Source organism: Pristis pectinata, chromosome 19 (assembly GCF_009764475.1).
Source record: "Pristis pectinata isolate sPriPec2 chromosome 19, sPriPec2.1.pri, whole genome shotgun sequence".
NCBI classification, from domain to species: domain Eukaryota; kingdom Metazoa; phylum Chordata; class Chondrichthyes; order Rhinopristiformes; family Pristidae; genus Pristis; species Pristis pectinata.
This window is the reverse complement of record NC_067423.1, coordinates 19,482,099-19,499,055: the sequence shown is the minus strand read 5'-3', so window position 1 is coordinate 19,499,055 and position 16,957 is coordinate 19,482,099. Positions and strand designations below refer to the sequence as shown.

Here is a 16,957-nt window from a genome sequence, read left to right as displayed (position 1 = left end):
AAGAAGGGACTTTGTCTCTGCAGGGACTGTGTGATGGTCAATTCCATTAATGCTCCCTGCTGCAGACCCAGTCTGGAGCTTATGTCCTTCAGGACTCAGCCAGCTCGGTCAGTTGGTGCTGATGGTGGACTTTGAAGCCCCCCACATGGGCTACATTCTGTGCCCTTGCAACCTTCAGTGCTTCTTCTAAGTGTTGTTCAATATGGAGTCGCATTGATTTATCAGCTGAGGGACAACAGCAGGTGGGGTCAGCTTTCCTTGTCCTGCCCACGTCTAACCTCCTAAAGGTATCACACTGTGCCACCATCTCTGATGGGTCTGTCTAGCCGGTAGGACAGAACATATCCAGTGACTGTGATGGAGGAGTCTGGCATGTTGTCTATAAGATACATTTCTGTGAGAGTATGACTATATGAAGCTATTTGTTGACAAGTCTATGGAACAGCCTCTCCATATTTCTAACCACTGCTCTACCCCTATAACCCATCAGCTATATCAAACTGAACTTACATCACATAGACAACTGAAAAAAATGAGCAATGATAACTATGAAACCACTGCATTGTTAAAAAAACTACCTGGCTTACCAATGTACCTGCAAAGATAGAAAACATTATCCTTATCTAGGCTGACCTCCATGTAACCTCAAGGCTCAAAGCAATGTGGTTGATGCCAAAATAGCATAGCAAGCCACTCAGTTGTATCACACAATTATGATAAATAAAAAACCTAATTTGGTACTGATCTCTTCAGTTTAGAAACATGTAATTTTACCGCATAGATGGCAGACACTTGGCTCACCATACTTGAATCAGCTCTGCAGGAGGTTACCCACTTACTCTCATTCCCATGCTGTTTCTCCACTTTAAATTTCTCTTTCAGATTTTTAGAAGAACTATAGAAAAGTTGGTGTGCAGATTACCAGGCTCACTCTATATACATGCTTATAAGGCCAGGATTCCGGCACAAATTCAGGCCTGTTATCAGGGAAAGGTCTGAATGGAGGCCAAGTGGGGCAGCACAATGGCACCGCAGTTAGTGCTGCTGCTGCACAGTGTCCATGTTTCTGGCTTCATATCCTGACCTTGTGTGTCCATATCTCTGTGAAGTTTTCACATTCTCCCTGTGACCACATGGGTTTTCCCCCCACCACCCCTCTAACATAATCCTGTTTCCTCCCAAAGACATGCTGCAAGTTACCCCTGGTGTCAGTGGGTGGGTAGGAGGATCGTAGGGAGCCAATGGGCATGTGTGAGAGGAATAGATACGGAAAACCAAGTGGGAGAATGGAACTGATGGGAATGCTCCAAATGCTGGTAGTGAATTTCGTTGGGCCCAATGGCTTCCTGCAATGAAACAGGAAGATATGAAAAAGTTGTTTTGAAGTAATGTTTGTAGAAGGACAGTTACCTAATATGCTTTTCTTTGGCATAAATTCCTTGATTATTGGATTGGGGACCATAGAAACATTTTTCACCGTTGAACATCCCTTTTTTGCTTTTCCCCATATCGTACAGAAACTGTGACATTTGTAGACCGGGCTTGAGAAGTTGCAGTATTGCAAGGGCCTGTGATTGCAGATCAAGCTCTCATTAAATGTTTCCTGCAGAAAACAAAGATAAGCATCAGTAGAATTTCAACCACTACACCAGGCAATCCATCCAGCAGATTTTAAAGGGGAATCCGACAGAGGCATCCAATAAGAACTTGAAAACAATTTAAGTGTACCATGTACCACCAGCAAGTACAAGTTGAAACAATTTCCTGCCCTGCTATTGGCAGCTTGTTTTGAATGAGATTGTAACTATCTCACGTGATTAAAAACAGGAAATAGTTACTAATCAAAGAAACAAGGTTCGATTTACATCGCACCTTTCGTGCTGCTGGGACATCTCAAGGCACATCATAATCACTTGCTCATCATAATCCATCACTTGATATTCTCTATGACTGTGTACATTAGTTCTCAGTTAAGCAGCATCTTCATTTTGAAATTTTCATCTTTGTTTTCCATATCCTCATGGTCATAGCCCTTGCCAGCTGTACTTTCTTCTTCATTTCTTGCAGATAGCACTACTCATCCACCTGTGGTCTCCCAACTTCTCTCCCGAAACCTATTTGGCCTCTCTACCTCTTTTTTCCTCCTTTGACACACTGGTTAAATCTAACACCTACATCAATCTTTAACCCCTACTTGAATGGTATATTGTTACATCTTACTTGCAACGTTGTGGGATGTTAAGGCTCTGGATAATTGCAAATTGTTGTTCGTCAAAGAAGTGTGCTTGTTGCAGGCCAGGGGGAATTATAAACACTAATGAGCAAAGCAGAACAAATAAACAAAAGCAGAATAACAGCCTAAAGTTTGCAGGTAGCAGTTGTACAGGTAGCAGGATAACTGGCACTGGATCACAGTGAAATTGATGGCACTTTTGGGACTTCCACGTGTGGATTGTTTAAAGCTTGAAGTCATAAAGTTGTGGTTAATAATTCACCATTCCTCCCCTGCTTACAATGTTTTCAGTATTCTCCAAAAGAATCACAGGAAATCAACTGAATTTATAAATTGATTACCAACATCATGAATTTACAACTACTCACTAAAAAAATCACTCTGAAAATTATACTTTTTTGTACAAGGACCAATCGAGTTTTTCCAAGGAACACTAAGCTATGATTACTGCTCTGCAAACCCCCTGGCCCTAAAGATACTAGAGTTGTACAGCACAGAAATGGGCTCTTTGGCCCACCACATCCATGCTGACCTTTTTGTCCATCTACATTAATCCCAATTACCTGCATTAGGTCTGTATCCATCTGTGCCTTGCCTATTTAAGGGCCTGTCTAAATATCTCTTAAATGTAGCAATCGTAGCTGACTCACCATCTCCTCTGGCAGCATATTCCAGATATCAACCACTCTTCGTGCAAAAAATTTCCCTTCTAAATCCCCTTTAAAATTTCTTCCTTTCATCTTAACTCTTGCCCTCTTGTTTTTGATATACCAATCATGGGAAAAAAAATTCTGAGCATCTACCCTTTCTATGCCTCTTATCATTTTATGGACCTCTGCAAGGTTACCTCTCAGCCTTCTTCGCTCCAGGGAAAACAAACCTAGCCTCTCCAATCTCTCCCAATAACTAACGTTCTTCAATCCAAGTGAACTTCCTTCACATTCTTTCCAGCAAAATCACATCCTATCTTTAGTGTGGTGACCAGAACTGCATACAGTATTTCCAAGTGTAGTCTAACTAATGTTTCATAAAGATGCAACACAACATCCCAATGTTTATATTCTATGCCCCGACCTATAAAGGGAAGCATGACACATACCTTCTTCACCATCCTAACAACCTGTGTTGTCACTTTCAGGGAACTATCATCTTGAATTCCCTCCATTCATTAACATTTTATGTAATTAATTTTATGTAACTAATTTTATGAATGTGGATTGTGATGCCCTCAAATATTTCAAAAACAAATGAATTTTAAAACAAATTATTTAATATAAAGTTCATGTAAAATGTATTCTTTTTTCTACATCTAATAAAGTGATTAACTTCAAATCTCTTAGAGAATATGGTTTGTTACCTTCTGGTTCACTCACTAAACCTGATGCACTCCCTTGTCGATTATGCCCTCCTCACATTCACTTTCCCATTGAATTTTTAAGTTCCTCTTTGACTTCCTAAATGTTTCCTTTCTCTTCACCCTCACAATGTTCTCCCTTCCTCTCTGTGCACCTATTTATCATCTTTCCCCCCTTCATTTCAGAATCCATTCTCTCTCATTACTGCTAAGTTTATTCTTAAGCAGAATATATATTCCTAAATTCTTCCGAACACAGTTTTAAGTGATACCTATTGCTGTTCTACATTAGTTTACCAACATTGTTGATCACTTCATTTTCCCAACTCTTATTCTCTCTTTCAAAAATTTGGCTTTTTTGCATTTACTAACCCCATATTCCTGATTTCCTTCCCATTTATCATCTTCAAGTGGATTATGACTATTGACTAGATATTCCCCTGCTTTTACTGTTCTGCTTCATTCACCATTACTGGATCCAGTTACAAACCTCCTTTTGTCAGGTTTCTGAGATGGTGGGTTAGAAAGGAATTCTACAGAGACTCAATTCCCTGATCCTGTTTACCTACTTCATCTTACCAATTAATTTTGGAATAATTTTGAAATCACCCATGATTATTGTTTCAAGGTATCCAATTTTCTACTTGATGTATATTTAACAAACCTATCTTAACTTGAACATTTCCAATACTTTATTCATTCTAATGAAAAAGATATACACGATGAATTACTTTTGTAATATACTTGTTTTTAATGACATAAACAGTCAAATTGCACAAAGCAATGAGATGCATGACTGCTGTAGTAGTTTTGGATGCAAGATAAATTTTTAGCAGTTCACTAGGAGAGTCTCCTACTCCTCTTCCAATCGTGTCACTGGGTCATTTATATTTAACTCAAGGACAAATAGCACTTTGGTTTAATGTCCCACCTGAAAGATAATGCCTCCAACTCTCCAGCAAGCACCATAATACTGAAGTAACAACTTACACAATGGTCACAAAATTCCTGACTTATAACTTGCAACCAGAATCTTCTGACTCAAGAATAATGGCGGACACCAGAGCATGGAAACTACTTATCCTATTAAATATTCTACACATTTTTTTTTGTTTTCAGACACTGTATGAAAGGAGTACATGTTAGATATGCTAATTAACACAAAGACAGCAGATCTTTTTCTTTCAGAAAATTGTTTCTTCCCTTACTTTATATTCTCTTTCTGAACAGTGGTTCTATTTGAATAACCTTACCCAACACTTTCCCAACGCTACAAATGGATGCACAAAAGGCACTTAAAAGTGGATAAAATGATTCTCTACTTCCCTTGTTTCTGGTATTAGGTGTGTCTGACTGAGGTCTTTAAACTGGGAAACTGATAGAATGCTGCCTTGGACACAAGCAAGAAGCATGTATTTGTACCAATCCAGCAGAAGACGTGGGCTTCATTGGCTTCTTGGAAAATGTACATGAAGTCTAAACATTGGGAGTGTTTTATTTTAATGGATATTTAGTGTTGAATTAGCTAAAAACAAACAGAGCAGTAGTACAAATAGTGTAATTTGCACAACTCATCTGAGTAAGAGGAAAAGTTTGGGACAAAATGGCTCATTTCAAATCCCTACTGGGAGGACATGTGTGGGATGTCTGGTAAATACTGGATTAAATAAGGCTACAACATGGTTGAATAGTTTGCTAGAACACTGGGCTCTGGTGTTTGCATATCAATGGAAATCATATCAAAGCATATCAAAGTGGAGGAAGTATCAGAGATATTACATCTGTGGAATTAGCTCAGCAGGCTTCCAATACTGTCAGCGAAAGATGAACTACTGCAAAAAAAAAATTCCAAAAAATACAGTGAGAAAATACAACTGATTTAACACACAAGGTAACATTGTTCACCATGCAAACTGGTACTTCCATACAGCAGCACCAATGTCAAATCACAGGTGCAAATCTGTGCCCCCTACAGTCAATGACACAACTATCGCAATGTTTTGATTTATTGTCTTTCCCCAATATCAGTGATTTGTTCCACTTACAGAGTGCACGGAACGGTACCCAACATCACTTTTATATCCTCTTGCTTGCCAGTGTTTAAGTTCTTTCCCATGATTGTTAGACTAGTTCCACCAGCACATATCCCTCGTAATGGAATAATACCAGTAGGCTCAGGGTCCTGAACAATTGCAAAGATTAAAGATTATCTGTAGGCACACTCAGAGTTTCTTCAGTTTATCAGACAATTTTCCACATGTATTTACTAAATCACGACAATTGTTTCTTTCTTTCCAAATGTTATTTCTTTCCACAATACATTTTATAAAGTAAGCATTAAACAAATTGGTAAATTGATTTATCATTGTCACATTTACTGAGATACAGTGAAAAACTTGTCTTGCATACCATCTAAACAGATCATTTCTTACAACAGTTGATTGAGATAGAACAGGGCAAAACAATAACAGAATGCAGAATAAAGTGTTACAGTTAGAGAAAGTGCAGTGAAGGTAAATAATGAGGTGCAAGGCCATAACAAGGTAGATCGTGAGACTGTCAAAAGTCCATCTTATCGTACTAGGGAACCATTCAACAGTCGTATAACAGCAGTATAGAAGCTGTCCTTGAGCCTGGTGGTATGTGGTTTCAGGCTCTTGTATCTTCTGCCTGATGGGAGGGGGGAGAAGAGAGAATGTTTGGGGTGGGTGGGCTCTTTGATTATGTTAGCTAATTTACCAAGACAACGAGAAGTGTAGACAGAGTCCACGGAAGGGAGGCTGGTTTCCATGATGTGCTGAGCTGTGTCCACAACTCTTTGCAGTTTCTTGTGGTGTTGGGCAGAACAGTTGCCATACAAAGCCGTGATGCATCTGGATAGGTTGCTTTCTATGGTGCATCGATAAAAATTGGTGAGGGTCAAAGGAGGCATGCCATATTTCTTTAGCCTCTGAGGAAGTAGAGGCACTTGTGAGCTTTAGCGGCCATGGCATCCAAGTGGTTGGACGAGGACTGGCTATTGGTGATGTTCACTCCTAGGTTCTTGAAGCTCTCAATCCTCTCGAGCTCAGCACCATTGATGTAGACAGGAGCACGTGCACCATCTCCCTTCCTGAAGTCAATGACCAGCTCTTTTGTTTTGCTGACATTGAGGGAAAGGCTGTTGTCACGACACCATGTCACTAAGCTCTCTATCTCCTTCCTGTACTCCGACTCATTGTTATTTGAGATTCGACCCACTATGGTGGTATCATCTGCAAACTTGTAGATGGAACTTGAGCAGAACCTGGGCACATAGCTGTGAGTGCATAGGAAGTAGAATAGGGGGGCTGATTGTTACTGTTGAGCTATTGGATAAAAGTCTATTTATTTAAAATTAAAGCAGAGGAGACAAATTAATGAAGCTGGAATTCTAGTAAAGTTATTAAGGTAGTGAATACTCACAGTGTATGTGAACTTCACAGCAGACATACCAGTTTTGTTATTTTTTGTCACAATGTGAACCAAATTAACTTGTGGCTCAGGAACTTCACCCAATTTACAAACAACCCTGGAAATATAAATGTAAGAACATGTTAAAATCACCAATTTGAATAACTTCATGAAAATGAGAGCACAATCAATCAAATTTGAATTGCTTGCACAAGTAAATGCTCAGATAAAGATTTAAGCAAATTAAAATCCCCATCCTCCCATTTTAATGGGAAGACTCTTCATGGGGGAAATACACATCTCTTAACATTTCCTAATCTTGGCTGAATTGCAAAAACCTTAAAAGCCCGGAGGTCTCCTTCCCAAATAAAATAGCCATGACTGACTAATGAGGCTGCAGCCTACATAAGTCAGTGCAAAGAGTCACAGAATCATAGAACCATACAGCACAGCCCTTCAACCCACTGAGTCAGCACCAACCATTTACACTAGTCTTGTATTAATCCCATATTCGCATCTAAACCTCCCAGATTCTACCACTCACCTAGACACTAGAGTCAATTTCTAGTGGCCAAACAACACAGCTTTGGGAGGACACCAGAGCACATGTGGTTACAGGGAGAACATGCCAATGCTACACTGACAACACCCAAGGTAAGGATTGAACCCAGGTCTCCAGCAATGTGTGGCAGTGGCTCTATTAGCTGCATCACTGTACCATACACAACCCTTCTGCATAGAGAACCAGATTTACAGTACCGTCCACTTCCAAAGACCATTAGAATGGGATGTGTTTTAATTTGACTAAGCCATTCAGAAAACTACATGAAACCTTGTTCTCAAAACAAAATCCAACTTTTCACATTCTTAAAAGCAAACAATTCCCATTCCCTTATATCAGGAGCCTGGACACATTTCATCTCAAGAACCACTGTACTTAATGTACTTGTTCCTATCTTTAACAAGGATAAGATCTGGGAGGCAGCCAGGCAGAGATGGTAATCCTTTGAATCTTTCTGTTCAATCTGCCTGAACGAGCTCCTTAAAATAGCTCTTTGAAATTATAGTTGGTACCAATGAGAAACCTGTAGCTCTTGATACTGTAATCCCAATGTTCCACATAGATAGACCCCCGACACCAGTATAGTTGAACTACTAAGAGCAGGATTAAGGACTTAAGGGTCTTGACCTGGACACTGTACCTTGGGCTATTACTGATATTAACCTAGGTGCAGCCTGGTCTCTGGTATCAGATGGAGGGGTGAGGTTTTTGGGTGGTTAAAGAGTCAAGTCTTACCCGTTTTCTGGCCTCTTTAGTGTTCTTCCAGATCTCTAAGCCCTTCTGTGAGCTGACATTATAAAGTACTCCTTGAAGAGGGATAGACTGACCTGCAGATTCCTGGGAACTGCTGGCAAGCCTACAGCTGGGGCAGCTAGCTTGGCAAGCAGCCAAATGAGGCAGAAGGTGACACCACAGGGGCTGCTGGGATGCCAACTGCTCATAGACTACCTGGACCCATCCCATGGGCTGGATCTGGCTCATATATCATGCACTATAAGCATACGTGAAAAAGCATATGGAAAGGGGAAATCTGGTGCAGATCCTGGCAACTGCACCAGATTTTCCCTTCCAAGAGACACAGAAAGAGCAGGAAAACAGCCAATAACAGCTACAAAAATGAAATATGAAACAACTTTGCAAAGGATATAAAAAACAAAAGGAAATTCTACAAATACATTGGGAAAAGCAAGGAACAATATAGACCCCTGAGAAAACAGACAATGACATTGTAAAGGATAATAAAACAATAGTGAACACACTGGTGATAACTCTGCATTACGATTTGCCTCAGAGGAAGAAGGTAAACATTCCATACATATCAGACAAACTAGTATTGAATTCAGGACCAATCTGGGCTTTCCTTCTCCCACAATGATGACAGACAGATCTTCCGCAATCCCAACATTGAAAGTGCTATAAAAAACAGTCAAACCCATACTAATATTTTTGTTGAATCTTAATTGGAGGAGCAGCAACGTAGACTATCCAAAAAGATTACCAAAGTAGCTTTTTAGACCGAAACAGACATGTCAATACCAGAGGTTGTACCACTAAACCTGCAGAGCAAGAACACCACAGCACTTGGAGAACCATAACAAGTTAGAATCAGATCAGGAAGGACTATCCATTAATTTAAGAATTTCAAGGACTTTGTGCCAAAGTAAAGGCCACATCTTTATTTGGATGTTTATAGTACCTTCAAGTATAAAGCAGATACTGAGAGAATACCAACATGGAACCAAACTCTTTTTTTAAAAATCAGGGGACATGAAAAGACTTTCCTGATTTTTTTTGTTTTTCTTCATTATGGTATTGAGCAGATAAAAGTCTTCATTACTTTATCATTGGGAGCAGATGATTGTTCTCTGAGCAGTGCAATTAAGAAAGGCAGGCTTTCATGAGAATTAACAGTCGGATAAACTAAGAACATTTAATTACATCTGCTGTACCACAATTTATAATTAGGTCAAAACTTTGCAACCATGGAAAATCTATATCCAATCTAAAAACCCTATTTGGATAAACAAGCAAGAATGTGCTTGTGACATAGTTCAGTGAAAGTACAGTTAAGAACAGGCTGTTAGTGGTCATTCTCAAAAGTATAAATGGCTCATCAAACACTGCCACATTGAGTAATTAAAATCATAGTATTAATACATTATTTTTGACGTGATATCTTATTCAATTGTCACTCATACTTCACAATAATTTTAAGTGTACCTGACAGAAGTGGAATATTGTTCCTCAATTTGACTGCAAACAGCATTTCCAACTTTGATCTCTTTGATATCATCAGAATTTTTTCCAAGATTTGAGCCCTTAATGGTCAGAAGAATTCCTCCTTGGAGTGGTCCATTAACTGGGTCCAACTGAAAAATGAAAGGATTTAATCATGGTTAATTCTGTGCATGCAGTTTTGCTTTTTGTTAAAGGCTGACAGTACTACATATATAATTTGACAATTAAAAAGAAAAGAGATCCAGATATTTAATTGAAACACACTCACAGGACTCAGTGTTATAAAACACAATTTCAACAAGGTTTTCTCATCACTGTGTGTTGCCTTTCTGAAAACAGTTTATCTACTGAAAACTGTCTAATTGAACTGGTCATGATGTTATTGTATTTTACATAATCAACCATGATGTCTTCAAGTTTCAAATTCAGAGAAAATAAATAGTAAACTATGATACTTACATCTGAAATAGTTGGGGCTGGACAGTCATCTGTATTTTTAACAGGAACTTCACAAAACTCTTCATAAACACATTTTTTTCTACTCTTACACCAAACACACATGTATTTTTGTTCTGCACTGAGGCACAGACTACAGTCAGTGTTGCTGTATTCACAATTGTATAGAGTCACTGAAAATTAAAAGAATTGCTTTTATATCACAAGTCAGAAAGTGATTTTTTTTCCTATGTATAGTAATTATTATGGAATAATAATTCCAATTAGCACAGACAATTATGATAAAAGATTACTGATTGCAAGGTAAGTCAAGTATACAAACCATGATTTTGTACAAGACTATTCCCTGCCCCACAACTTACTTAAGGAATCATTATTCCGGCAAGAGCAAAGAATTGATAGACCATGAAACTGATGCAGCAGCACTGGAGAGCCCAACATCTTCTCCAATCAATATCGGCACATGCTTAATTCCAGGAGATGCAGAGAACAGGAGCAGGGACAAGAGTTAATTTCTCCTTTTTAACTCATAACACTTTCAAGACATGTTTCAGTGGTTCCAAACCTGCTAACAGCATGTTTTACCTGGAACATAGCTTGATTTCTTAACCAACCAAGCAAATCTGTGCTGACTCAGCTAATTTCTGATCCCAGTTTGGTTACTATGGCAGAGCTTTCCCAGAATTTGATTGGAGCACCCTAGAACTATGTCATCATCCTCACTGTCCTGTCTGAGGACTAGCATGTAGAAGAGGTTAACTTTAAAAAAACAAAAAGAACACTACCCATATTTAATTTTTGGAACCAGCAGGTGCATTTGTATCTCCTTTCAAAGCTGCCCTACAGAAAACTGAAGAGCAACAAAAAAACACTTGTCCATTATTTCACTGACTAGTCTGGATATCTTATTAGAAAACAAAAGCAGTAAAATGCATCAACTCCATCCTGGATCGTTCTGATCAACAGATAAAAGGACTTCTAAGACTTTCATTTACAAGATTCCCAATTTGCATTGCCCTGAAATGTTAATTTAATAATTATCTAGCAAGTCCGATTTGTAACCTCAAGCTATCTAAACCATAAAGGAACACGTTGCACCCAGCATCCCTCCGCCACATAAACTGACTGCCTTCAAGTTCTGATACATTAGCTGCACTGATAGTATCACTACCAGAGGATTTTTTTTTAAAGAAACTTATTTGTCTTAGGTAATTAGATTACTGCCTGAAGAGAGTAGATCTGTTGAAATATGTGGAATCAGCTTTTACATATTACAACCACTTGCAAAATTTTCCATGCTTTGAAAACCTAATGTATAATTGAGGCAGATAGTAGTAATGGTGTCACAATTAGCCTGATCGAAGATGGGAATGAAAAAAAACAAGGTTCTGACAGAAGGCAGAATGTGTACACATTAAAAGCAAACTGATCAGGCCCAGTTGTGATAGTTGAGCTTTGAAGTCACTGGCAATAGACAATGAAGGGTTAGCAACATCTTCTGGAGGCGGCAAGGAGGATAAGGATTTTCAGAAACACATCAAATATAAGAGCTAATCCCAATCTCTCAAATTTTCCCCACATTCTTGAATTTAGTTTTCCAATTTCTGAGACTTTGTTAAAATACCTCTCACTTACCATCCAATCTACTGTCAATAGCCTTTCCTTCTACTTGCACAGAGAAACAAAGGGTAAGGGTTTCATTTTTGTCATAGGTAAGCTGTAAGGGGGAAAAAGTTGAACAATTAACATTTTTTAAGAAAGAATTTAGTTAAATTTGAACAAACTATTTCATGAAATCCCTTCAGTGGCAAGTGAAAGTTTTTTTTCCATTTACTCTTTGCTTGCAGTGAAGAAACAAAGTTTTAGTTTCCTGGGGGAGGTGTGATTTGTTGATGTGGGGAAAGCAGGAAAGAGGAGAAACACAGACATAAACACACCCCACATTGTAGATACTGGAAAAACAATCGACTAATTCTGTCTGATAACCACATGTGCAGACTCCAAATTCAACCAGAAAATTGGGATGGTATCAGGAATACACAAGTCCACATATTTACAAAAATATTTGTACAGGTTTTTAAAGCATCCAGGATTTCCTGAGCATTCCTAGTGTTGGACAACATTCAATGTTCAAACCAAAGTGCTGCGAGCGAGACTCCTGCTGTGAGTCAGCTCAGAACCTGATGTCAGTTGTGTATTGCTGGGAGGTGGTCAGTCATGCAAAACGAGCATTGTGAGGGGACTATATATTTGGAAAACAAAGATCGAGCTTCATCAACTTGGTAATTATTGTTTATTAAATAACTCATTGCTGCTAAACAGTATATCCATTTTCTTTAAAATAAAATTTCTCACAGCAATAGATGTTCTTCATGTCCCAGTATCAAGATAAGTAATTAAGTACTTAATAAGTAATGCAATAATACTGCGTGGCAGCTTTCCAAACCATTACAGCTAATGCAGTTGCTTCTTTCATGTAACCGGACCGATATTCATGGATTAATAATTTCTCTCTCTGCTGTATGGAAGGTCATGTGTGTTATGGTAGGATTTAATATGTTACTCCAGAAAAGCTTCAGAGTATCACTCAAGGGAATAAAATTCATTCATGTGTTAAATTAAAATAATAAACAGAAGACTTTCACCAGAATATGTTAGCCAATCTTAAAAACAGAGCACAGGTGAATAGTACACTTGGGTGTTATGCGAGTTATCATTTGGACAATTCTTATTGTACTGTGCTATAAAGTTCCTCCAACTGGTCAAAAATCAAAAGCATCAAAGCATGAAAAAAATTCACCAGGAGTAACCAGCCAAGAAACATTCTCATGCCCTGCTTATCCAAGGCTTTGACTGCAGAGAAGAGGCAAAAGTGGTGGGTTGAAGCTGCAATGTTCCTGTGCAGCCAGAAGGTGGCCTGCACCTCCTTTCAGCATGTAAACGCTGGGGCAAGAGGGGCAGGCAGTGTGTTCTCTACTCTTTCTGCCATATTGTGCAGATGCATCCAAAAATAGGCATGCGGCCCCAAACTGGCACATTTCAAGGGACCTAATGCTCATCTTCAGCCACTGAAATGTACATTCTGATTTAAAAGGCCGGTGCATGCGTTTGTGGCTGGAAATTGGATCACCATGTTCCCTGCCCAAGTGAATTTTGAGTCTGCAAGCAATGGAGTGACTGCTTTTAATTTCTACCTGAGAAATTCAACTTGCAAAAGGAACTTTTCTTTTGTCTTAACCATGCAGTAATCTTGTACATAATATCATAACTGTGTATTTTAAATGAAGTTATGAATTTAAAAAGGCCAAGGAGAAAATGAATGCCTTCAAAGCTTTCAATGTGGCTTTGAGTAAATACATATTGGAATAGCAAATCACTAGAGGTGTAGGAGGAATAGTGTTATAATAACAGAGGATTTCAATTTCCCCAGTTAGAAATGTGCAGAGAGGCTGGAATTTTTAAAGTACATGCGGGAAAGCTTTTTAAGCCAGTACATCAATTGTTCTACTAGAGAAGGGGACGTACTGGACCTAATCTTAGAGAATGACGCCAGGCAAGTAGTTGAAGTATCTGAGTGAGCATTTTGGGGACTGTAATTTTGTATGATATAGAAAGAGACAATGGGTTGTCCATAAATTAAGACGTTAAACTAGGGAAAGGTTGATTTCATTATCATTAAACAGAACCTGGCAGAAGTGCATTGGGAGCTGCTACTTGTAGGTAAATCTACATCCAACAAGCAGGAGTCTTTTAAACATGAAATAATGAGAGTTCTGAGCCAACATATTCCTGTGAAGGTGAAAGGTAGGGAAGGGAAGTCCAAGGAACCCTAGATGTCAAGGAATATCGTGGGTTTGATCAGGAAAAAAAAGGAAGCATGTAAGTATACTGAAAACAGGCAAGGCCTTTCAGAAATAGAATGTGTAGGAGGCTACTTAAAATAAATTAGGAGGCAAAGAGATGCCACAAAGTATCATTTACAGACAAGATTAAGGAAATTCCAATGATAGTTGTAAGTACAAGAGTGAGAGGATAACTATGGAAAAGGGACAATCTGTGTGTGGAGCCAGAGGACCTGGGTGGTCTTAAATAAATACTTCTCATCTGTATTCACTACAGAAAAAGACATTGTAGTTTCAGATTTCAGGGAGAAGAAGCTAGGATATTCTAGAGCATATTAATGTTAAAAAGGAGGATGTATTAGCACAACTTTATAAAACTTTGGTTAGGCCACAGTATTGTGCACATTTCTGATTGCTACAGTATTGGAAGGACATGATTGCATTGGAGAGCATGCAGAGGAGATTTACCAGAACGTTGCCTGGGTTGGAATAATTCAGTTATGACAAGAGACTGGATTGGCTGTGTCTGTTTTCCTTGGAGCAGAGAAGGCCGAGAGGGAACCGATAAAGATTTGGGTTCTCTTCAGGTTATAAATGCCCAACTTATGAACAAATGTCTTGGAGATCGGTGGGATGGATGGGGATAGATTTGCTGGCTGCTGTAGGCATCTTCTGCTGGGTGGGAACGTGGCAACTCTGCCCGCCTTCTCTTCCGCCTCTACCCCCCACCAATCCGCAACAATTGGAGGCCGAGTGGAGCTGGGTGCGCTGAGCAGACTTGCTTGCTCGTTCACCTAGTCTTGGAGGCTGACTGGTGGCAGCTCTTCCCATGCTTACTCGCCCTTCCTGTCACGGCTGTTTCTGTGATCCTCTCCCACACACTGTTGTTCATTTCTGATTTACGAACAGTTCGGGTTGAGAACAGTTCTCGGGAACAGAACCTTGTCATAACCTGGGGACTGCCTGTATATAAAATTATGAGTACATGGATAGATTTTCCTCATAACAGAGACAAGTGCTGGTAAATGGGATTAATATGGATGGACACTTGATGGTCAGCATGGACATGGTGGGCTAAAGGGTCTGTTTCTGCACTGTATGACTCTAGGAATTAATTATTTACTACATGCATAAATTTACAAAAATACTGAATTCACCCAAGGTGTTGTGGGTTTCTTAATACCATTATTATTAGCTGCAAGCTTAAAAAAAATCAAAAAATTACTTAACACCATAAAAAGCACTTTCAGTTGGATTACTAACCATAATCTCACTGGAAAACATATCTGATGAGGTTTCCTTCACATCAAACTTGTTGTCTTTGAAATGATTAGTAATTACCAGTTCCATCTTCTTCCCCTGTGTGAACCAAACATATGGAAACTGAATTGCCCATCTCTCATTTTGCAGGTTAAAAAAAAGCCATGCATTTTCTTCTTAAACTTACCCGATAGAAATCTAAATTTTTCCCTTCAAATTTAATACTTTTCTTTATGTCTACTGGAATGAACAGTGGTGAAGGATTTCCAAATTGTGGACACTTTTGAGCCTAGAAACAAACAGCACAGACTTAAATGCAAAATACTACTTTTTGTTTTAAAATCGTCAATTAAATAACTTGGAAAACAAGTAAAACTGCAGATGCTAGAATCTGAAATAAAAACAGGAATGCCGCCAAGGTCCTGAGGAAGAGTCCCTGACTGAAATGTTAAATACTTTCTCCTTCAATTAAACAACTTCCTTCCAGCTCCATTCATTTAAAATTTCTCACATTTTGTTAGTGTTTTTTAATGGAGGGAATAGCTGAACCACCCTCACTACAGCAAGCTTCATTTAGATTAAATAATGACAAAATAAGAAACTGTAAGAGGACAGATTCCACTTTTTAAAAAATATTTCCATTCTACCACGGACGAAGAAGAAATCCAGTGAAGCAAAATTTGGATTTCTCCCCTTCCCCGCTGCCCAAGGTAGATATTAGGGGGTTTTCTATTACAAGCTAAGTATCACTGGCATACAGGGTAATCTGATCAATAACTTCAAATTCTATTGTTGCATGTTAACAAGGCCTTGATCAATTTTGCTGGGAATCCATCTTACAAATCCACTGATATACTGTATATCTGGAGTAATTAATTTCTTTTTAACACAGCTATTCCCTTCTCCCCTCTCTGCATCTTAAAACTGGTTTGATTTCTAACATTTCCTAATTCTAATGCAAAGTCATTCACCTATGATATTAACTATTTTATTCTCTCCACAGATGTTGCCTGACCTTGTGATTATTTGCAGCATTTAGTGTTTTTATTTCAAATTTTCAGCATTTGCAGTTTTTTTTGCCCTTTAACCTGTGTAACTTCTGCTCTTACTCGATGATTTTTTAAAATATTTTAAATGCTTGTGTTCCCTCTAATTGGATATTAGAAACTGGTAAAGGTCAATCGACACATTCATTGTGTCTGTTCTGCCAGATTAATAACTAACCAGCTTTTTACCCATTTACTCCCAAACCCTCCATCTTAAAATAATTTCTTTCCAGATATTTATGTTCCCTTTAATCTAGTTTCTTCTAGGCCTAAGCTTACCAGAAACACCTATAGAATTTTTTTCTTTTTGTTGGATTTGTTTTTAATTGGATTAGTTTGAAACTATACATTGAACTTTAAACTTGTCTTTATCAATATCAACTATGGCTTATTGGTAGTATTTTCATCTGTGTATCAGAAGATTGCAGGTCCAACTACCACCAGAGACATGAAAGCAAAATCGAGACCGACACACCAGTGCATTAATGAACCAATACTGCACTCTCTTTTGGATAAGACATTAAACTGAGGTCC

At 38.6% G+C, this 16,957-nt stretch overlaps 1 protein-coding gene across 1 annotated transcript in view; it reads right to left on the bottom strand.

Annotated features, from left to right (window-relative positions):
* LOC127580559 (plexin-B2-like) overlaps positions 1-16,957 on the bottom strand; it is a 196,837-nt gene that overhangs the window by 40,627 nt on the left and 139,253 nt on the right. Inside the window, exons 11-17 of the mRNA XM_052034145.1 lie at positions 15,565-15,666; positions 15,381-15,476; positions 11,911-11,992; positions 10,279-10,448; positions 9,802-9,950; positions 7,032-7,137; positions 5,633-5,769 (exon numbers count right to left, since the gene is read on the bottom strand). Of these exons, the coding sequence (XP_051890105.1) occupies positions 5,633-5,769; positions 7,032-7,137; positions 9,802-9,950; positions 10,279-10,448; positions 11,911-11,992; positions 15,381-15,476; positions 15,565-15,666 (842 nt within the window). The remainder of the gene's footprint in view (positions 1-5,632; positions 5,770-7,031; positions 7,138-9,801; positions 9,951-10,278; positions 10,449-11,910; positions 11,993-15,380; positions 15,477-15,564; positions 15,667-16,957) is intronic.